Genomic DNA, 22,995 nt, shown 5'->3' with positions numbered 1-22,995 from the left:
GGAAATTAGGTAGAACCTCAAGAGGGTGTTAGAATAAATGTTGTTTACCAGAAAATGAGCTTCAGGATGCAGTTACTCTTTTAATTTCTTGGCTAGGTATCAACAGGTTCTCAATGAAATCCATCAATGTTACCTTGACCAGAGGGAGCTTTTGCTTGGTCCAAGTATCGCCAGCACTGTTACAGAATTAACCAGTCAGAACAACAGAGATCATTGTGCTCTGGTAGGTAAAGTGATCACGTGCTGTGGGGTTTTTGTTAGGTTTCAATCCTCCTTCCCCCAAGTAAAATGCACTTACTTAATTGTTTTCATGCAGAATTGTCACTTTTCTTATTAGTATTTTCAAATAATGCATGTTTTGTGTAAGATTATTCTGTAAAGTCTCTGTTCCAAACCATGCAGAAGGGTATTTGAGAAAGTAGGAAGTGTGGTTACTTAAATTTCATCAGAAGCAAACAGGTAGAGAAGTTGCACCATGTGCTTTTATTTAGCCAGTGACATCTTTTCACTCCTTAGTTTTATAGCTGCTCTCAATAATTTCACAAACCTTCAATTTAATGGGAGCTATAGCGATCATAGTAATACAATTTATAATATAATTGAGCATCTCCCCTATGAAGAGAGACTGAGATCTTAAGACTGAGAGGGGATCTGACCAATGTCTATAAATATCTGAGGGGTGGGTGTCAAGTGGAGGGGGCCAGGCTCTTTTCAGTGGTTCACAGTGATAAGACAAGGAACAATGGGTTCAAACTAGAACACAGAAGATTTCACCTCAACATGAGGAGAAACTTCTTTACAGTGAGGGTGACAGAGCACTGGAACAGGCTGCCCAGGGGGGTTGTGGAATCTCCTTCTCTGAAGACTTCCAAAACCACCTGGATGCATTCCTGTGTGGACTACCCTAAGTGATCCTGCTCTGGCAGGGGGGTTGGACCTGATGCTCTCTTGAGGTCCCTTCCAACCTCTGATATACTGTGATACTGTGATAATGATGTAATACTGTCTGTAATATCTCATGTGGTACTAATGTAAGGAAAATAATTTAGTAAACAAGTATTTGTATTTCTGTGAATACAGGTACGAAGTGGTTGTGCCTTTATGGTCCATGTATGCCAGGATGAACACCAGCTATACAATGAGTTCTTCACAAAACCAACACCAAAACTGGAGTAGGTGGTACATGCTGGGTTTGTTTTATTGCATGTTGTATTTACTATGCTGTGATATAGCAAATAGGTTTGATAAAAATTGACAAGGGAAAAAACCCCACAACTTAAGTAATTTATGCATCAGAATTTGATGTTCTTCTTTTCTTCTTAAGCAGAAGTAAATGATCTGAGTAATGTAAATGCTCTGTAGGTGGTCTGAAAGAGATGAACACACAGTTGCTTCTGAAATACCTGTAGAAGTTTACAGTGCCACAGCTCTCAGCTGGTTTTGTACTGCCTCTGTGCCAACTGCTTGCTGTCAAGCGCAGATGTGCTTTTCAATTACCTCAGTGTAAAATCAAGCCAATGCACTCCAACCATTTTTCATCAAGATTTTAGAGGTTGTGAGCTCCCCCTACTGTCAAGGAATATTTGCATGTGCCTGTGTGTGGGCTGAATGAAAGGCAGGGTGGTGGACACCTGACAAGAACAGAATCTGTGTCTGCTCTGCCTAGGTCTAGAAGAGGGTCATGTTGTTGTCTGCACATGTTAATTGCACTATAAAAGTATTGTAAGGTTTTTACGACAGACATACAATATTAGAGCAATTGAGTAGAGTATGCTTCTTCTTCAGTTTGCACCAGCAAATTGAATTGTAATGATCTATAATTTTTAAATTTGGGCAGGCCATATTCCTTTGCTATTAAGTTTGTAAGTATAATATATTCCTATTAATATAACTGTGACACTGTTTTTGAGCATGGTGTTATCTTAAAATCAAGTGCAGCTTGAGCTGGGTTAGCTTAAACTAGAAAAGCTACTGCCTGCTTACCTCCCCATCCTCTAAAGCTAAAGAAAAGCCATAAACACTAAGACATAGTAGCAGACTAGTAAGTTTCTCTCTTTTCTGATAAATTGTCATGTGAGAGGTACACAGGATTTGAGGTGACCTAACTAAATTGGCTTCAGAACTAATTTAGCTGTCTCAGTCCAAATCCTGAAGTAAAAATTCCTAACTGATGTCAGAGTAAAATGTTCAGACAGAAATTTTGTCGCTGTTGCTCTTCACACTAAGAATGAAAATAGACTTCTGATTGGTCTTGAGTCTTGATGGAAGCCGATTACGTCCTTTCGTAAGAACTTGCTTTCCTTTTTTTTCCTACATCTAAAAATGTTTTCAGGAAAATGTTTCAAATAGTAACTATTATTTTTTTCTTGGCTGCATAATAAATAGCCTTTTTCTTTTTCTGAAGTGCTGAGGTGCTCTGAAGACATGGTAGATAGGTGGCTGTGTGCAAATACGAGTTTACCAAAAAATCTAGACAAGAGTAGAGATCTGAGGTTGTGTTGTGTTTACTACTAAGGGTGTTAGAAATTTCTTTTTGCTTTTAACATTGAGAGTTGCTATTTTATCAAATTGCTTTGAAGTTGTAGAATACAACAGAAGAGAGACTTCAAAATGTTTCTCTTACGTTTTTTGTTCCCTCTCTGAAGGAGTGTCCTTCTCCTTGTCCTTCACATTCTTTATGAAGTAGAAAAAAAAAAATCATAGTGCAGTAAACTCAACAACTGTACCACAATGTAAATATTTAAATTTCCTTTGTGTTTATAGTCCCAAATCTGAGGGATTAATTGGATTTTCAGCTACTGTCAACAGCATTCTTAGCTAATCTATGATTAGTGAGGGGAGCATTGAGAATGGCAAAAATATCTGGAGTGAATGCTTGGTGTCTTAACCAAGATACACACATCACTGGACAGGAAAGGAGAAAAATAAAGTGGAATTTCTTCTGTTTGATAGTGCATGAATATCATAACTTTCGTTGGATTGAAAAGTGTGCCCTGCAGTGTTGGAAATTGTTACAGAAAAAGCTACTAAGCTTCTCATTCTGTATCCCTCTTTGTGTGCTCCTGGTTCTGATAAACTGTTGAGTACTTGGAATCCGTTTCTCAAGGGGAAATTGAGGGTGTGATTCTGAGATCAGCAGGAGCAATTACCTGGACGTTAGCTAGATAAACCAGTTTACAGTGTCTTCCTCTTGTGACAGGTTGGTTTTAATTTTAAAATTAATTACAAACTGTACTGTCATTTTCAACAGCTGATGTCTTACCTCTCTTAAAAATCTTTGTAGGAAATCAGGGGTTCATGTTTTAAATAGTCCTTTCATAAGTCTTCTATGATACTGTGCTACATTGTTTTCGTACCCTTCCTTTAAAAACTTTTGCCATAAAATATTCTTTGTTTATGTTAAAATTTTATTTGGTGTTGCAGGAATCCTAAAAGTGGTTTGCTTTGTGTTTTTTTTTTTTTTTTTTTTTTCTTCACAGTGAACTCTTGGAGAAGTTGTGTCTTTCATTGTATGATGTCCTCAGGCCAATGATCATCCATGTCATTCACTTAGAGACGCTTTCTGAGCTCTGCGGGATTCTCAAGAATGAGATGCTTGAAGATCATGTACAGAACAATGGTAACTCATAGGTGGAACCTCATGGTTTTAACACTCTTCTTAACAGATCAAATTACTAAATTGCATAGGCGATAAAAAGAAGACAACTAGGTTTTTTGGGTTTTTTTAAATGAGTCTTAAAGGTGTCAAAGATGAGGTAAGGTTATTTTAAATAAATTAAGTTTTCTTATTAATAATAGAAAGGTCTGTATTTATGGGTCTGTGTATGTCTTCATTTAAATTAATATTCTGATGTTACAGGGTACTATTTTCTCTAGATTGTAGACATGCAAGGTAGCATCTATCTAGTGTGTATAAGCACACCAGGATTGATTTAAATGAACTAGAATGAATGAATTGCTTTGCTTGGCTCTGGTAATGTCAAAACAAGGGCACACAAACCTGATTTTTTTTCATTCTCCGTGACATAGTTTTTCCCAGACTACAAATTGTAACTTCAGCAGAGAAGTTACATAGCTGGTAGAGATTTGGGAGTTTTGGAAGTATTCAGAGCTCATAGTCTAACAGAAATGAAAAAAATTTATCGCATTTCCTTAGTGTGACCAATGCATAATGGAATTGTTTAACTTTGCACCAAATGATAAACAGAAATGCTTGGTAGCTGGTATTAATAAAGCATAGCTGTTTGTTTCTCAGGCTGTGCCAGTATCCTAAAAAATTGCTTGTTTTCCTGGAAGTAGAAATGGGAATGAGGGAAAAAAAAAAATTGACACAATCTTGTGGCTCATCTTAAGAAGTGCTACTTAAACTCAGGCTGATACAGTAGTTCTTAAGTTGGATATAAGCTGCTTTGGAACATCTCTTTTGGGAGGCAGGTAGATGAGTTAGCTTGTCAGCTCCTGACAGTCACACTGCAGACTTTGGCTATGATAGAACCAAAGCAGAAATGCCAGTCAACTTACTTGGGTCTCAGATCATTAGAATGGCTAATTCTAACATGGCACATGATGTTCAGTGTCAGATTGCATTTTCACAGACTTTTGAAAATGAGCTGAAGCAACTACAACATGGAGTTCAGTAATTCTGACTGTATCTGTAGCAAGCCAATTTTATAATTGTTCTATGTGCCATACTTTAAACTTTTTTTGTCTATAAAAATACTGGTTAGGCCACACTGAGTACTGTGTCCAGTTCTGGGCCACTCAATTTAAGAAAGATGTTGATATTCTCGAACATGTCTAGAGGAGGGCAGCAAGGCTGATGAGGGGTCTGGAGCACAACAAGCCCTGTGAGGAGTGGCTGAGGGAGCTGGAGTAGTTTCATGTGAAGAAGAGGCTCAGGGGAGAACTTACTGCTCTCTACAACTACCTGAAAGGAGGTTATAGGCCAGGTGGGGGTTGGTCTCTTCTTGCAGGCAACCAGTGACAGAATGAGAAGACACAGTCTCAAGTTGCACCAGGGGAGGTTTAGGCTGGCTATTGGGAAGAAAGTCTTCACAGAAAGTGATTGGCCAGTGGAATGGGCTGCCCAGGGAGGAGGTGGAGTCACCATCCGTGGAAGTGTTTAAAAAAAAGACTTAGTGCCATGGTTTAGTTGATTAGATGGTGTTGGGTGATAGATTGAACTTGATGATCTTGAAGGTCTTTTCCAATCTGGTTAATTCTGTGATAAGTGTGTTTCATAATTAAAATCATAAATTTGTGTCTTCTTGCCTTTGTTAGCTGAACAACTGGGTGCATTTGCAGCTGGTGTCAAGCAGATGTTAGAAGATGTACAAGAACGCCTTGTCTATAGGACACACATTTACATTCAGACTGATATCACAGGCTACAAGCCTGCTCCAGGTGATCTTGCATATCCTGACAAGCTGGAAATGATGGAGGTATAGAGCATCAGCATTCTTACTGTCCTTGATTGGTTTTCTATTTATATGCAGTATATACAGTTGTGCAGTATAGTGCTTTTTAGTTTGTTTTTTTTTTTTTTCCCAGTTCTTAGGCATATTTAGTATTACTGATGCTCTCAGATTGGCACCTACTGCTTAAGTTTTGACCCCAAACTAGATGTCAGAGAACGCTTTATGTCAAACTCGGTAAAAATGGTGATAGTTCTCAAAGTTCTAAACTTGAAGCTTCTAAATTTTCTCTCAACAGTAATTTATTTTGATTCAGTTTCTTTAGTAGGTGTTACATTGTGTTTTCTGGTTGAGCTGGGATTGAAGAAGAGCTTTGGACAGGCCCAGTTAGCTTCAAGGTTGTTTTCAGATCAAGTAGTGTTTGGTACATGTGTGTACACTATGCTAAGACTTGCTTGTACCCTATAGTGCCATGTCAGCAGTGGTTTCCAGTAGCCTTTTTCAAGTCCCTACCAGCATTAGCCATTTCTGTAGTTTTTACAAGCCTGTGATGGTTTTAAGACTGCCTTTTTAATTTTTCTTCTCACAAAGTTCGAGCAGAGAAAGAATGTAAATAAATCACTATTGGGTGTAAGAAAGCAAAATAATGATTAAACAGTTCCATTGGAGAGAGAGAAATATTAAAGAACCACTACTCAAAACAAAGCTCACTTGGCTTCTGTCTGCTTGCTTCTTCTTTTCTGGCTGAAGATAACACACATACTGTCCTTGACAAGCTAAGTCTAACAACCTCTCTGCTTCTTGACTCTGCCTTCTGCCAGGGGAGTCTGGGGGGGAGTCCTTCTGGCTGGGGGGCAGGAAGACCCCTTGGGAGAAGCAAAAGGGGCTTGGTTGTGTTTTTCTGTTGATTGTACATACTTGTAAATGTTGTGAGTAGTGTATATTTGTACATATTCATTGCATTTCATCATAGATTGTAGATTTGCTTGTAAATACAGCTTTCATTTGCTTCCAGACCGAGCTAGCCTGGTCATTGTCGGTGTGGGAGGGGGATTTCAGCACTCACACTGTGACAATTAATAAAGCCCTTCGAGTCAATGTTTGTGTTGAATGAAATGAATTCCACTTACTTTAAAAGATAAATACTATGTTGATGAAAGCTTTCAGAATTCCAGCTATTCCCAGAAATAAACCCACAGCCAAATAGTTTTTGACTAGAGCAAACTGCTTTTGATATGCAACTGAAAGGCAGCATTGCATGGAAGGCATTAGGCATAATAAAGGTCCCCTCAAATAGCTGTTACCATTCACTTTATAATGATAGGCCCAAGCTGTCAAAGGACAGGGCTGACTAAAAGCAGGAATTCCGACATGGATTGGCAAGATCCACATTTTATTGTTCTGTCATGCTTTCCATCTATCTACCACAACAGCTGCTGGTGCTTAAAAAATTCTGAGACTTGCAGCTGACCAGTTGATAGAGAAGCTGTTGTTTGACTTCAGAACTGGAGCATACATAAATAACAGAAGCTTTATTGCTGTGTATATTTATTTTTCTTGCTGTGGGCTGGAAGAAGTTGTTATTGTATATCTGTACCTTATTGTGTCCAATTCTTGCCTGTAAACAGACAAACACTGTGAGAAACTTCTTCGTGCTGAACTCACATTGCTATAGTCTTGTCTTAATAAAAGCTTTAGACATGTATAATGTTACAGTTTATGCTTTGGTGATTTTTGGGACATTCACAGGTTTTTAGGAAAATATTTAGAAATCCCAAAGCTAGTGAGTTTGTAGAATACTTACCCTTTACACTGTTTAAGGACTGTTTAAGGAAGTTTAAGGACTAAGAAGCTTTTGAAGAAAAAGCAAAAATAGTAACAAAGAAGCCCACCACATGGAATGTAGGTAAACAGGATCCTTCCATTCAGAGCAACTAGTCATCAGAAGTTTTACCAGTATAACTGTTAGGAGTGCAGATTTGTTTGTTTTGCCTTTTTTTTTTTTTTTTTTTGCTAAAATTCTATGAATAGAACTGGATAAAAAATGATTATGAGAAGTTTTTGATGTTAGCTGTAACTAATGTGCAAGCAATGCAGATAACTTAGACTGCACAAGGCATTATTTTCTAACTAGGGTCCTGTGGCAAATCAGGAAGAAGAAGAGTTTTACAGTTCATTCTAAATGGAGAAATTGCACTTCACTTCATATGTCCTTGTGAGACTCCATTTTTTTGCCTGGTTTGAGATTCGTTTTGCTACTTGCTTGCTTTTAAACCTCAAAACCTTGCTATTTAGAGAGATGTTGTCTGAGTAAATGAATTATTAAAATATTAAAAGCACAGGGCAGAAATATTTCTTGTGCTGTTCTGCTCAAATATTAATGCAGTTCCTTGCTTGTTCTTGCTGCCTTTCATTGCTTTGAAGCAGACCAAGTAGTGAAAAAGGTTCAAGTGTGGAAGTGTTGAGTAATGTTAGGGGAAAGCTTTTTGTTGAACTCCGTCAGGGAATAAACCAGAGAGTACTTTGGGGCCACCTGCACGTATTCATAGGAATGAAGCTGTAACAGAATTTATCTACATGAAATCCATGTGAATGCTGAATTGGGTTTCCCTGTTTTGAGCTTCTCTTTCTAGGAGGTTTCACTAGTTAGTATTTAGAGATCAATAAAAACAAACAAAATGGAAAGAATAGTGCTTTACACAGATCTGTGCAATATTTATGACTCTTAAATTGATACTGAAATCCTTCTGCTACTGTTTCAGAAACATTTGTCTTTTTTTTTTTTTTTAATGCCTTTAGAACACCAGGGAGCTGGATGTAGCTGACTCCTTTTGCAGTTTAGTATGCTTTGCTCTATTGTAGTCAAAGCAGTGCAATGCTGCTTAAGTTAAGGAGAAAAAATAATGTTGTGGTATATCTTTCTCTGCAGCAAATTGCACAGAGTTTAAAAGAGGAACAGAAGAAGCTGCCATCTGAAGCTTCGTTTTCAGATGTCCGACTAGAAGATCCTGAGTCCTGCAGCTTAGTGAAATCTGGTATGAAATATCTCATGTTGTCAAGTTCATGCATTAACTTGAACCATTAGTGAGAAACTTGAATGTATCTCTAAAGGGTTATTTTCCTGGAGAAATTCATAAGATATTTTGAGACCTGAACTTTGTCTCATTTAAGAACCCTGAGACAACTTAATCTTCTTCTTTGGGTGGCGTTTCTTTGTGCTTCCACTGCAATCCAGTCGGTGAAGCAACTACTTTTATAGCTGACAGCATCCGTTGTACTTTGTATGAAACGGATCTTCTGTATTCTCTACTGCAAAGCGTCCTTGCCATCAAGATTAGGGGCACTTCTGCTTGTTAGCTGTGCTAAGATGACAAGGGCGGTTTGGTGTGACAAGCTTGTCTCTTAAATGAATGGTTTGAGAATCTGAGTGTCTGTGTGTGCCTTTACCTGGGAAGATGACTTCTTCCTTTGAATGCGTTTCCACTTACTGAAACCAGTTAGTCATTTTAGCTGTTTACAATAATTCAGCTCATAGTCTGTGATGTTTTAAATACATGACCCATGTGCCTGTAAATTGTACTAAAATCCATGAAATGTGGCTCTTAATGCCATTCATTTGAGTGTTTGAACTCTTTTTTTGTCTAAGATCCATAAAGAATTCCTCCCTTTGTTTTATTATTGTTCAGAATGGTACATTGTTATTTTTCCCAGCAGCCCTTTCTCAGCTCTTCGTCAGTTGCTTCTCATATTCCTTTTTGATTACGTGATAGTTTCTTGCTTTTGGGTTGCAAGGCTTGCAAAGGTCTTTCTGGTTGTTTCCAGATGGATTCCAAAAATCCCATTGAGAGGGGATTTAATTTTGCTTCAAGCCAGGTGTGTGGCATTTGCAAGTCTTGTAAATTCTACCTACATTCAGGAGACAGAAGTAACCTGTGTGGTATAATTTGAATATAAATGTTTGAGATAATTGGGATTATTTGCCCTTCAAAGGTACCTCTCTCCCCTTTCAGTGCCCGCAGGAGTAGCTGAAGTGACTAACAAATAGCCTATGAACTTCAAACTGACAGCTAAGGCCTTAAAGGCCTTCTGATTACTGTGACAATAAATTTATTGTTGCAAAAGGTAGAAAGATACTGCTGTATTATTTTAGGCACTTCCCACACTGATCATAAGCACTTCACAAATGCTTATTCCATCAATAGATAAAATTTTAAAAATTTTACTTTTTTTGAATTGTTGCGAATTGGAATCAGAGTTCTGATGCTATTGACTCAACTGTTTCCCAGGATTTAAGGTCAAAATGAAAGTGATACAAGAATTCTGTCTGTCAGGTGTTGTGCAAATCCATTTTGAGTCTACAGAACTATTACAGAGGTTACCCAGGAGGAGCTCTTTTGTTTACAGCTGGCTCATGACAAAGTTGGTTTTGCCATTATTATCATGGTTATCAACATGATGTTTAAACCCTGTACTTTTTGCAACTGTTTAATCCATGTAGGATCATTCCCAGCAGAAAGGGAAGCATGAAGTAAAATTGATGGAATATTGTTTTCCTTTTTTTGTTGTTTTTGTGGAGCATCTCCTGTAGTTCTATGATCACAAGTCATTTCTTTTTCCCTTTTCTCCTGCACTTCTTTTTTCCCAGTAGTTGTTTGACAATTTCAGCTGTCAAGCTAATTAGGGGGGAGGGGCTGTCGCTGGAGATATGCCTATAGGACTAATTTATTATAAAAGGATGAGACTGGACCATCCCTGAAAGTGAATTCATGTCTTATCACAGCTATGTGCTCTATACATAGCAGAAATCTAGTACTGACCTGCTCAGAGGGAACAAAACCCAAACCCCTAACCTGTTTGGGTACAATGAAATATGTCTTTACTTCTGTGGAGTTGCTATGAAGTGCAGCTGATATTGTTGAAAGGATGGATGAACAAGTTCATGATGCCTGTATTTTACTTTTAAACAGGTTCAGCAGAATCCCTTAATCCCAGGCACCAGACCACGATTTCACCAGCAGATCTGCATGGAATGTGGTATCCTACTGTCAGAAGGACTCTAGTCTGCCTCTCCAAACTGTACAGATGTATAGACGTATGCAAAAACTTCTTTAATTTTTTTTAAGTGAAGCTGTGAAGTGTGTAGCACCATGTCCAAATATTTTAATGTAAATTACAAAAGAACAGTTACTGGCATCTGTTATCTCTTAGTCTTTTTGCTGCTGTCCTTACATAAACAGCTGAGGTGACAAGTGTAGGTCATTGTTTACAAGCTGATTTTGTATTTGTGGAATTAGAAATTCTACATCTCTTGCTTTTGCTGTTCCAGAGACACTTCAGTATCTGATGCTCAAGATACTTGTTGCACCAGATTGGAGGAGTAACTAGAACAAGAAAGAACAGAAAGTTCTGTGTCAATTATAGTGAATGATATTATTGGTGAGATTACTAGGTCAGTGTTTTTCTTGCTGTGTGCTTTGAAGGACATCAGATGTTTCTGATCCTAAAGATGATGACTTTACTACTTCTACATTTTGGAAATGTTCTCAAATTTTTTTTGTGGCACATCTTTTCACTTTCTAAAATGTAGGAGACATGGCCAGAGTTTAAGACAGTGGGGAATCTTCATGTCTAACAGAAACAAAGCAGTGTTTGCTTCTCAAGTATCTGTAGACTTGCCCTTTAGAATCTGATTTATGTCTGTTGCCTAGCCTAGCATAAAATACTAATGTGTCTCTCAGAAATATAATGTGAGAGTTTTTGCTTTTCTGTGCCTGTTGTATCGTTATTAGATAGATTAAAAAAATATCTTTGATTAGTGTTATGTGAAATTGAAACCAGGATGCTATCTGCTTAAAAAGAAGCTGGGAAATACTCATACTTTATTGCTTACTATATCAATCTTGTTAAAGATAAATGAGTTATTTGCCCTTGTTTTCAGGCTAGACCTTTGCAGATGAGATGGTTTCTGGGTGCTTTGCAAGGCTTTATTTATAATGTGTCTGCACAGTGATTTGTTTCTTCACCAAGATACTCTAGCAGAAGTGGTAAGCCTTGCCTGCACTCTGTAGATAGGAGAAGACATGACTGAAGTGGCATTGGCAACTCTTGGGGCGCTCAGGGCTGTCATGTACTATGTTGTAGTGCTGTGTCCCTGTAGTTAGCTCAGCTGTATGATCTAGTTGCTGCAGCTTGATGAGTTACTTCATGTCACTTGGGCCATGGCAGCTGTCATGTTTGTTTACTAACCTGGCACAAACGTGAGGTAATTTGAGTTTGCTTGAGGTTAAACTCACTTGAATGATCTCACATCTATTACAAGTATAAATTGCAGACACAGATTGTTACCCTGACACATGAAGTGTCTAGGCAGGTTACCCAGCAGGCATCATTCATGCTGTTAGCTGTAAACGAATTAGATGTCACTGACCATGTCACTACCTGAGTGCAGATTCAGAGCTGGGTTGAACAGGGTGTGTTTGGGAGTGTAGCTGTATCCAGGCACATGGAATGCTATATATCAATGCTCCATCCTGTCTTACTGCATTTAAACAACATGTTTGTAGCTAACTAATCTAGAGTTTTGTGTGCTGGTAAGCACACTTTTCGCAAACTGCAACTCTTAAATTGTGCTTCAGCTTTGCTAACACCTGTGTTCTGGCTCTGATTTTCTCTTCCCTGCAGAGGGCAGTGTTTCAGGGATTATCACAAGAGGCCTTATCTGCCTGTATCCATTCTCTGCTGGGAGCTGCTGATTCTATCAGCAAAAACAAGGTCAGAATTTCTGCTTTGGGTATGATTTCTTCATCCTCCTTCCTCTTTTGTGTATCTCTGAAGCCATAATGCAATTGTCCAGAACTCTTATTAAAATATCAGTGAAAACATGTTGCTGTGCCCCCAGAATACCTGATGGGTTTGCTTTTAGTTTGGGTTAATGTATTGTAAAGCAAAGATAATGATTCTCATGCTACCCTATCTGAAAAGATGGAATACAAATCATAGCAATCACGTTTGCAGGCTGCTGTAACTCATGTGAATTCAATCAAGTGGTACCTGAAGAAAAATTTCTGCTCAAAGTCTCCGCTCCCTGTATCTGTTCTCAATGCCTGATACATTCCTCTTTTCCCCTCTGCCTTCATTGTTTGAATTTTCAAAAATATTAAGTATTAAGCTCCCTGGGAAGATTTGTTAAATGCTCTCTGCTCAGAACTGTCTATTATCAAAAGGTTTGATCTGATGTGTTGCTCAGAGTTCAGTACAGTTTCATCAAGTCAGTTTAACTTTATGTGTTACTATAATTGAAGTGAACCTTCTATTTTTCTGTCATAGTTCCTTCAATAAAGGTACTGTAGTTACTTGCTAATTCCCAATAACCAGGAAGTGAATTTGGGAGGAAAAAAATAATAAAAGGAAAGGCTAAAATTGATAGATTTGTATAAGCAGTAAATATTTAGTAATGAAAAAACTATTAGATTATTAGAAATTTTCACAGAATCATAGAATCACCATGGCCATCAAACCATGTCACAAAGGAGAATCATAGAATTGTTAGAGTTGGAAGGGACCTCAAGGATCATCTAGTTCCAACCCCCCTGCCATGGGCAGGGACACCTCACACTACATCAGGCTGGCCAGAGCCTCATCCAGCCTGGCCTTAAACACCTCCAGGGATGGGGCCTCAACCACCTCTCTGGACAGCCCATTCCAGGCTCTCACCACTCTCATGGGGAAGAACTTCCTCCTCACTTCCAGCCTGAATCTCCCCACTTCCAGCTTTATTCCATTCCCCCTAGTGCTATCACTCCCTGATATCCTAAAAAGTCCCTCCCCAGCTTTCTTGTAGGCCCCCTTCAGATACTGGAAGGCCACAAGAAGGTCACCTTGGAGCCTTCTCTTCTCCAGACTGAACAGCCCAAACTCTTTCAGTCTGTGCTCACAGGAGAGGTGCTCCAGCCCTCTGATCATCCTGGTGGCCTTTTTCTGGATACCTTCCAGCATGTCCAGATCCCTCTTGTAATAGGGGCTCCAGAACTGGACACAGTACTCCAGGTGGGGTCTCCCCAGAGCTGAGTAGAGGGGGAGAATCACCTCCCTTGACCTGCTGGCCACACTTCTCCTGATGCAGCCCAGGATCTGGTTGGCTTTCTGGGCTGCAAGTGCACATTGACAGCTCATGTTGAGCTTCTCGTCCACCAGCACCCCCAAGTCCCTCTCCTCAGGGCTGCTTTCCAGCCAGTCCCTGCCCAGCCTGTATTTGTGCTTGGGATTGCCTCGACCCACATGCAGGACCCTGCACTTGGTGTTGTTGAACCTCATGAGGTTGGCTTGTGCCCACCTCTCCAGCCTGTCAAGGTGCCTCTGGATGCCATCCCTTCCCTCCAGCGTGTCTGCTGCACCACACAGCTTGGTGTCATCAGCAAACTTGCTGAGGGTGCACTCAATGCCACTGTCCATGGCACTGACAAAGATGTTGAACAAGACTGGTCCCAGGACTGATCCCTGAGGGGACTCTGCTTTTGAATTATTTCTTTTTAGTGTCCTATCAAAATTATCTGTTAAAGATAGTATCTTTAAAAAGAACCACATTTTCTTCTGGCTTGTGCAGATAGCTATTTCATATGTACCTGTTTCAGAATTCTATAGTTAATTATCCATTCCAGTGTTGTGTATCAGATCAGCATTGACTTAAAAGTATTGCAGAGAACAAAACTCACCCTGCAGTGATCCCTCGGCAGATTGTCCTAGGACTAGGATCTGTACCGCTTTGTTCTTGATGCATGTTAATTTGACATTATCTAGTGAAATCATGCATGTAAGAATATTAAAAAAATAAAAATAAACCATTCAGTAAACATTTTTATTTGTTAAAACCGCAGGTTTAAATCTAATTTCTTCTTTACTGTTTTATTTAACATTGTATGAAGGGAAGTTCTCTTCCAGCTTGCAAAGTTCGTGAAGCCATGAACTTCAAAGATTAAAGCAAACATGCAGTGTCAGGCACATAGCCAAATTACCAAACAATGCAAAACTGATCCTCTTGGTGATGTGAGCTTGGCCTTGTTTTATTGTTTGTATCTTTGCTGTACTCTTCAGAAATTAACTAAGCTTTGTATTTAATGACATGAGAAAAATGCCTTGTAAGACCTTTGCACAAGTAGCACAGTCAGTCCAGGGTGTTGCAGATACATTCACTGTCTGGCTTTTTAAAAATTATCATAACGATTAAAAAAAAATAATTTAGAACCTCATGTTTTTCAGATAAAAATTCAGTGAATTACATGAAATAATTCCTGACTCTTAAGAAGAAGTACTTTGCATCTTTCAAATAATGGATACCTGTACTTAATGTGGACATTTTATAATATGGTTGTATAATCTAATTCTTTAAGGATAATGTGAATGAAGTTTGCTCCTGTAGAGTGATTTGTTAGGAACAATAGAAGAGGGATTTGTCGATCCCAGAGTTTAGTTAGTGGCACTGCAGACTAATGGAAAAAGGTCATCAGTAAGGTTATTAGTGTTAATTTTGTTATAGGAAGTAACTAATAAGAATGGTGGTGTTGAAACTTTGCTCTTCATTTAATTGTGGGTTTTTTTAACATGTAATGCATGTTCTTTCTCTTGTGCTGTAGACCCAAGTTGATGGACAGCTTTTCTTAATAAAACACCTTTTGATTCTCCGTGAACAAATTGCTCCTTTCCACACTGATTTCACCATTAAGGAAATTTCCCTGGACCTTAAGAAAACTAGAGGTACTGAACAGTTGCTGGCTACAGAATGGGATGGGATTGGCCTCCCATAATGTACCAACAAATACTTATGGGTTTATTTTATGTTCACTTGCAATGACCTGTATGCTTGTTCTAATCTCTTGCTTTGTTCTTATCATCTCTGAAAAATAAAATGGAGTCATTCTTTTATTCAGGGCAATTTAAGATGTATCTAACAAAATCTTTATTTCTGCATGAAATGTGTTTCACTGTGTTTTTCTGCTAACCTAACTTATTTATCCAGTCCTTTTTTTAAGAACAGATAAGTAATCTACATTTCTATTACACAGAGATGTTTTTCCCTTTTCTGACTCTTTAAAGGAGTATCTTTTGTTACTGCTGTTTAGCAGGTGAAGTTAACAATACATATTTGACTTGCCTAGAACATATTGAGATCCCTAGACTGACCTTTCTATGGCATTTAGTTTTGGAAAGGATTTCTTGGAGTTGCAAGTTGAATAAACAGTGTTGTTGTGTAGTTTTATGTAGCAACCATGTCTGTTGTAGGAATGGAAAACAGAGGGTAGTTTATAGTCACAGTATCTAAATTTGTGCTATGGTTACTTTATAAAATGCTGAAAAAAATCTCTCTCAGCACAAAAGTGGACTATCATGCACTTGTCCAGTTTACAGAGATAATGGGGAAAAATAATTTGAAGCATGCCAAGTTTCTGTTCTTCCACTCCAGAAGAGAAAGCTGAAGAAAGGACTTTTCTTTCCTGCCATCTAATATGCTACTGTTTAACTCTGAAGCAAGCCACTCTCACTCTAACCATTTCACCTGTTGCATTTGAACATCAATAAAACCTCCTACCTGTTGAGTAGTTTCTAGTTGACTGGAGGTTAAAGGGCAAATACATCCTTTTGGTGTCTTGTCCTGGCTGACACACAAGTTTGTTCTCCATCTTCAGTTAACTGAATAAATTTTTGTGCCAGCCAGCACTTTGCACATGGTAGTGGTAAGTAATGGGAAATACTTTCTTTATATTGGGTGGTGGCAGTGCTGAAAAGATGCTGCTGGTGCTGAAAAGTTGAACATTATGCTTAATTCTTCATGTGGTGTAGCATAGACAGGTAGTGATTTTATATTTGGGATGAGTTATAGAAGAAAAATAACATTGCTAGTAGGAGTTTTACTGTGTTCTAGCCAAGCTTTTTCTGCACAGAGAGTAAAACTTAATTTGGGTTTTCTAGACAAAGGGACACTGCTTGATGTAAAAGTCCTGCCCAATTTTGGGTTTTGTTTGAAGTAGTGTAATGCTAAGGTTCGTGTAACTGAAGTATACAGTGGGAAAAAGTGGCTCACCCTATCTCATAGGCTTTTAATCAAGATCTTGGGCTCTTTTTGGAATCAGTGGCATTTCTAGGAAATTAATGCAGAGAACAAAATGGATCATTTTCTGTGGTCTTCTTGAACCGCATAGGAGTGCAGATTCTTAGTTCAGTGCAAAACCTGCGTGCTTACATATATGGTGTTCCCTGTGTTTAATGCCTTTGACAGCACTTCTTTAAGTGCTTCCCTTCTGTTGCTTTATACAGCAAGAAGGGGGACAGAATTGCTTTTCAAGTGTAAACAAAGCATGGATATGTAGGATGATAAATGAATGACATTAGGGCAATAAGCCACACTGGAACCATATTGATAATTTTCTCAGTTTGACTAGATTTCAGGTTGAAAACATCCTGTTAACACTATAAGAGTAGTTTCAGTATCTTGTATTAATTACAGGCATTGTTGCTTTTCTTTCTTGGGATTTTTGTAGAGACCATAAACAGGAGTGTGTCTCGACCTTGATGTTTTGTTGTTTAGTCCTAACTAAAATAATTAAGCGCAGAGGAAAGGAGTTACAGTTTGAAGTTACTTCATGCGACTGTACTTGATTTTTTCCCAGGCAATGTGGGTCAAATTCTGCATGTTGTTCATAAATGTTTAACTACATATTTTATGTAAAAGTCTTTCACTTGAAGATGTTGTTACAGAAGGAGAAGAGCTCGCAGAATTTGTGTGCTGAACCACTACAGCTAGTGGCAGACATTTGTTAGGTCATTGGTTTATCCGTGTAGGTTGCACAACTGTTAGATTCAAGTTTACCACAGGTGGAATTGAAAAATAGTTCACCAAGCTTTGTGTGCTTCTGTGCCTGTGCACTTGTGGATCCACACCTAGCTGCAGTGGAATCATTAATGTTACAGTCCTAATCATGCTGGACCATTTTTCATTAGTGGTTAGAGCTACTTATTAGTGTGTTTTATGAGTTGTTAGAGTTTCTAATTCCTGGAGCTGAATCCCATTGCCTTACAGCATGAGTGACTTTCTGTTTCACAGATGCAGCGTTTAAAATCCTGAACCCTAAGACAGTTTCAAGATTTTTCAGACTAAACAGCAACAACGCCTTGATACAGTTCTTGCTGGAGGTAATATGGAGTCTTACTGCATTAAGGAAAACTGGGTCATTGGAAAGCGGGTGGCGATCTCTGGCAAATAAAAAGGAGAGAATTGTTGTCTTCTGTTCAAGGGTACTCCAGAAATCAGAGAACATTATATCGATTCTAAGAAAGACGTAGATCGTCATCTGAAATCAGCTTGTGAACAGTTTATTCAGCAGCAAACCAAACAGTTTATAGAGCAGCTGGAGGAGTTCATGACAAAGGTAAAAAACGTGTTGTATGTTTGTTAACCTGACTGAAATGCTGGTAGGACCAAGGGAATTATTATTGAAATTGGGTGTAGGAGAAGCTGCTAGTTCTGTCTGATTAGCTGAGGATGACAGCATTCCCCATTACAAGGTCATGCTTTCTTTTAAGTTCCAATATCAATTTTTCAAGCATTTTTGAGATTAATATATTAAAGGAACATGAAGTAGTTTGCTTTAGAAAGCAACCCTTTATGCTTTTTGATCCAGAAGCTTTAATGTTTCATTGAGTTAACACAGGTCAACGAAAGTTGGCAGGGAAAACTCCTACCTTAACTGAACTTGTAAGCCTTCAAAAACAATCTTGGGTCGTGCACGCTCTTGAGGGTGGCCTTGGAGTATGGCTGTGAAGCGTTACCATTTTTAGTTCTCAGCATATTTGATACCAGTGAGCTGCTTGAGTTGCAGGACTTTCCTTGCAAGTCCTGTTTGTGACAGAAAATCCTAACAAAAGTTGGTCTGAAAGATTATAGGGAATAAGGGGGAAAAAAACCCAAAACAAACCCAAAAAGTCCTGTTACAATACACTTCTTTCTAGAACCTGCTTGAGAGCTCAGTGTTTCTGGCCATCCTGAGAAAATGACACAGCAGGATCTGTTACTCCTCAAACAAGAAAAGTGTGTTTTAGATCTTTATGTACTGAGAATAAGTGACATGACATCTCAGAAATTTGGGCTACAGCATTGCATGGACATTATGAAGGTCCCAGCTGCTGTATTTTGAGAATTTAGAATATTACAGTACTGAATTTGCTGATGCTTGTAATGCTGGGGTGAGGTGCCAGTGGCATGCCTAAAATGCCTCTATAGATAAATAACTGGTAAGACTGATAGATTGCCCAAATGATTAATTGGGAATCTGGGTAGTTTGACTAACCTGCTTATGTATAAATCTCTTTTGAGGTTTTGTATCCTTAAGTGCCTAAGCATCTTTGTAAATTTAATCCCATTTTGAATTTTACTTTCAAGAAGCAATCGTGGTTGTAATTTTGAATTGCATTGATGTCAAGCTGCTTCCCCTGTGTATTATTAAGTGAGGGCACAGAGAGAGCAGGGGAGATTCTGTTTGCTGCCATTGCTACTTTGTCACTTTGTTGTGAATTCAATTGAAGGAAAAATGGTTTTGTTGATTGTACTTGTTTCAGGTAGCTGCTTTAAAAACAATGGCCACTCAAGGAGGTCCCAAGTACAGCCTTTCGCAGCAGCCTTGGGCACAGCCAGGTATTTGCTCTGTTTTATATCTGTCTTACCTCTGAGGTGCTTGTAGGCTGGTAAAGTCATGATCATTTACTACTTTGAGACTTCTAAAAACTATCAAGTGGAGAAAAAGACCCTTTCCATTTACCAGTTTTGGTAGAGCAATATATGGGGCTTGCATTATATGAGGGGAGTATTTCAGGATGTCACTTGTCTCTGTGCCTGACTTCTAAACCACAGGAATCTGAAAAGCTGGCCAGATTAATTTGAACTGGGAGACTGTGATCAATTTGTTAAAATTCTAAGCACCTAAGAACTGTCTTAACTTTTTTCTTGAAAATCCTGGCTTCCATTTTTGCCTCCGTGCTAGTTCAAATGTGTTAAGATATCTGTAAACCGAAATCTGACAAACTTCAGAATATGTATTTAATTGGTGCAGTGGATGAATGACTTGAGTATTTCTCAAGCTGTGACTGTTCTTGGATGAAAAGAGCATTTCCACAACTGTATGCAGGAATTCTTTGATTGCCTTATGATAAAGATGTTGCTTTTGTAGGAGAAAATGAATCTGTATTGAAGCTTTTCTTGTCTGTTCATTTTTTATCTACTTTTCAATTTTCTTGTCACTATCCAAAAATGGAATCCAGCTTTCTTTCCTTATTCTTAAGAATTCAAATGTGAATGCTTCGTAGGAACGTTTGGAGTAGTTGAGATGTTCCCTAGTTGTTCTGCTCTTCAGAGTACAAAGTTGTGCTTCTGGGTGAAACCAAGAAATCTGGTTATTCCTGTTCAAGCATTGGAACTTGCTCTTGCATCATGTTTTAAAAATGCAATGCCAGACATTCATTCATAATTCAGTGCTGCTGCATGAGTCAAACACTGAAGGGCTAACTCAAGCTTCTACTTTCACATCTCCTGCTTCTTCAGGAGTATTTTTAATGTTTGCTTGGAGATAATTATGTGTGTAGAGGCAGATCTAAGCAGAGCTACTGCTGTTTCCTGGAGTCATTTGTCTGGGAATCAGGAGTAGGCAGACAATATTTAAATGCAGTAGAAATTGCAAAAAAAACCCCAAAACATAGTGTATGAACTTTTGTACTTTACAGTTATATATTTTTCTTCTGCCCACTAAGAAGATCTTGTAAAATTATTAAAATACTTAGCAATAAAGAAAGAAGGTATTGTCTGAGAGGGGGTTCCTGTCTGGTTGATTCAAAATCCAGATGGTTGTGCTGCTGCCTCCTTAGAGATGTGGCATATGGTCAGCAAGGAGAATTTCTGATAGGCTGTTCTCTTTACTAGAACTGTTTATTTCCTAGCAGTTTCTCTTCTAGGCAAGTTTTCTAGAGGTAGCCTAATTCACAGGATCACAGGATGTTAGGTGTTGGAACGGACCTCTGAAGATCATTGAGTCCAACCCCCCCTGCCAGAGCAGGACCACAAAAGCTAGCACAGGTCACACAGCTGTTGGGAGACTGTTACTTTGGGAACCTCAGGAGGATGGGGTAGCTTGTAGAAATGGGTTGGATGTACTTTCTGCAGGGAAAATGAGGCTTATGTCTTGAGTAGGTCTCAAAAGTGGTCATGATGGGCTGATACTGCACAGCACAGTCACCACCCTCTTTCTTTCTCTTGCACTCAAACTTGTGGTTATGGTCAGCCCCGGTAAAGTGGAGGTGTTATTCTGGAGCATGGATTTCAACCAGCAGAGCTCCATGTCAACTTGTTTAAACATATTTTCTTTTGCTTTCAGCAAAGATCAATGATCTGGTCTCTTCTACTTACAAGACAATAAAAACAAAGCTGCCGTCAACATTACGAAGCATGTCCTTGTATTTGTCCAACAAAGATACAGAATTAATTTTGTTCAAGCCAGTTAGAGTGAGTATTGCTAGATGTCCTTTAGCATGTTTTGTTGGGCCTTCCTTTGCTCAAAGACTTCCAATACATAGTGTGGGATTGTTCACCTTACATTTCTGTGTTTGTGTGGTTGTATTTGTAATGTATCTATATAAATGTATGTGTGCTTGTGTTTTTAAGTGTGTATAAAGAGGCATGCATACACACACATACCTGTTGGAGCGAGTCCAGAGGAGAGCCACAGTGATGATCCACGGGCTGGATCACCTCTGCTGTGAGGATAGGCTGAGGGAGCTGGGGTTGTTCATCCTCGAAAAGAGAAGACTCAGGGAGGACCTTAGAGCTGCCTTCCAATACCTGAAGGGAACCTACGGGAAGGTTGGAGAGGGACTTTTCATAAGGGTATCTAGAGACAGGACAAGGGAGAATGGTTTTAAGCTGAGGGCAAGTAGGTTTAGACTGGATCTTAGAAAGAAGTTCTTCAGTATGAGGGTGGTGAGACTCTGGAATTGGTTGCCTAGAGAGGTTGTGGATATCACCTCCCTGGCAGTATTCAAGGCCAGGTTGGCTGAGGCCTTGAGCAACCAAGTTTAGTTGAGAGGTGTCCCTGCCCATGGCAGAGAGGTTTGGGTAGGTGATCTCTAAGGTCCTTTCTAATCTAAGCCATTCTATGTTCTGTATATCTGTGGAGTTATTCTAGGCTTCCAGTCCAGCCAGTAAACACGTGGCAAATACCATGCACATGTAATAGTGAAGACTGTTGCGGTCACTGTAGTGTCCCACGTGTGAGAATCCTGTTGAAAAGACAAATAATATATTTTATAATTATATGTTTAGCTTAAAAAACCCCACAACAGCTGTCCTGCTCTCTCTTCTACTCAACCTACATAACACACACGTGTTAGAAGCAGCTGGTTCTGTTTGTTTTGCATACCTACTTGGCATGATAGTACCACTATAAGAAAACTAGCTCTGTCCCAGCCAAAACCAGCACCGCTCACTCAGTTATGCATGAGCAGAAGCGCTGGAGGCAGAGGGTGATACAAATTCAATTTGAGACTCACTTTAACCTCACAAGAAAGAGCCAAGCTTGAGTTTTAAGCTTCCAGGTTGAATCTGTAGGACTCAGTGTTTCAGTTTAGTACATCTTAGCTGCAGTTTATATCTTGCAGCCAGTGTGGATCCCTCATGGCTGTTTAGGGGCTTGTTCAGGAAAATACTCTCCCTACCTGGTCACTTCGGTAGCTATTCCATGCACCTATTACTTATTCATGTTTGACGAGTGTTGTGTTTCTTTAAAACCTGAGTTTTCTCTTCTTTCCTTTTAAAAGAATAACGTTCAGCAAATGTTCCAGAAGCTCCATGCTTTGTTAAAGGAAGAATTTAGTGATGAAGATATCCAGATCATAGCTTGTCCTTCAATGGAACAGGTATGAATTGAAGCTCCCTGTTTCCCCAGTTTTTTTGTCATGTGTCTGGCTTTTAAAACATTTTCCCCCCATTTTTCTTATTTTCAGGGTTCAGAATATTTATTATTCTGCTTAATTTTGGACTTTATCTGAACTCTAGGCACTCAGCTAAGAGGGGCTCTTTTTGTTGTGTTTTGTAGTGAATATCCAGTGCAGTTTTAAAACTGAAGGTGATGATGAATGTTGCTGAGGATTGAGTTGTGCAATGTCATGGCAGAGTCTTTCCATTTCTGGGCATTGTCTTTTCAGAGAGATATCAAAGCTAGTGAATGGGCTTTTAAAAAGCCTTTGTGCATGAAGGCAAGTCTTGCTTTTGACAACTAAAGCAACAACTTTTAGTTTTACAAGTACGAGAAAGAACTACAAGGGTTCATTTGAAGTAAATTGCATTGGGAAAACGTGCAGATGTTTATGGAAATGTAACCCTGCATAATAAGGTCTTTAATCTCAGAGATGATTGAGGTTAAGAATTCTCTGTATTAGGATGCTCTGACAGAAACCAAGTTAAAAAAGAAAAAAAAATCTTGCTTTGACCTTAGTGGTCCAAGGAACGAGGCTAGCATCATGATTATCCCAGGATGCCAATATTTAAACA

General features: G+C 38.9%; 1 protein-coding gene across 1 annotated transcript in view; it reads left to right on the top strand.

Moving 5' to 3' along the window:
* COG3 (component of oligomeric golgi complex 3) overlaps nucleotides 1-22,995 on the top strand; it is a 36,457-nt gene that overhangs the window by 12,731 nt on the left and 731 nt on the right. Inside the window, exons 10-22 of the mRNA XM_054399263.1 lie at nucleotides 97-223; nucleotides 1,081-1,172; nucleotides 3,480-3,619; nucleotides 5,281-5,441; nucleotides 8,344-8,449; nucleotides 10,382-10,506; nucleotides 12,096-12,185; nucleotides 15,044-15,164; nucleotides 17,509-17,597; nucleotides 17,699-17,833; nucleotides 19,020-19,095; nucleotides 20,825-20,952; nucleotides 22,263-22,361. Of these exons, the coding sequence (XP_054255238.1) occupies nucleotides 97-223; nucleotides 1,081-1,172; nucleotides 3,480-3,619; nucleotides 5,281-5,441; nucleotides 8,344-8,449; nucleotides 10,382-10,506; nucleotides 12,096-12,185; nucleotides 15,044-15,164; nucleotides 17,509-17,597; nucleotides 17,699-17,833; nucleotides 19,020-19,095; nucleotides 20,825-20,952; nucleotides 22,263-22,361 (1,489 nt within the window). The remainder of the gene's footprint in view (nucleotides 1-96; nucleotides 224-1,080; nucleotides 1,173-3,479; nucleotides 3,620-5,280; nucleotides 5,442-8,343; nucleotides 8,450-10,381; nucleotides 10,507-12,095; nucleotides 12,186-15,043; nucleotides 15,165-17,508; nucleotides 17,598-17,698; nucleotides 17,834-19,019; nucleotides 19,096-20,824; nucleotides 20,953-22,262; nucleotides 22,362-22,995) is intronic.

Source organism: Indicator indicator, chromosome 1, assembly GCF_027791375.1.
Source record: "Indicator indicator isolate 239-I01 chromosome 1, UM_Iind_1.1, whole genome shotgun sequence".
NCBI lineage: Eukaryota > Metazoa > Chordata > Aves > Piciformes > Indicatoridae > Indicator > Indicator indicator.
This window is presented reverse-complemented; position numbering and strand designations above follow the sequence as displayed.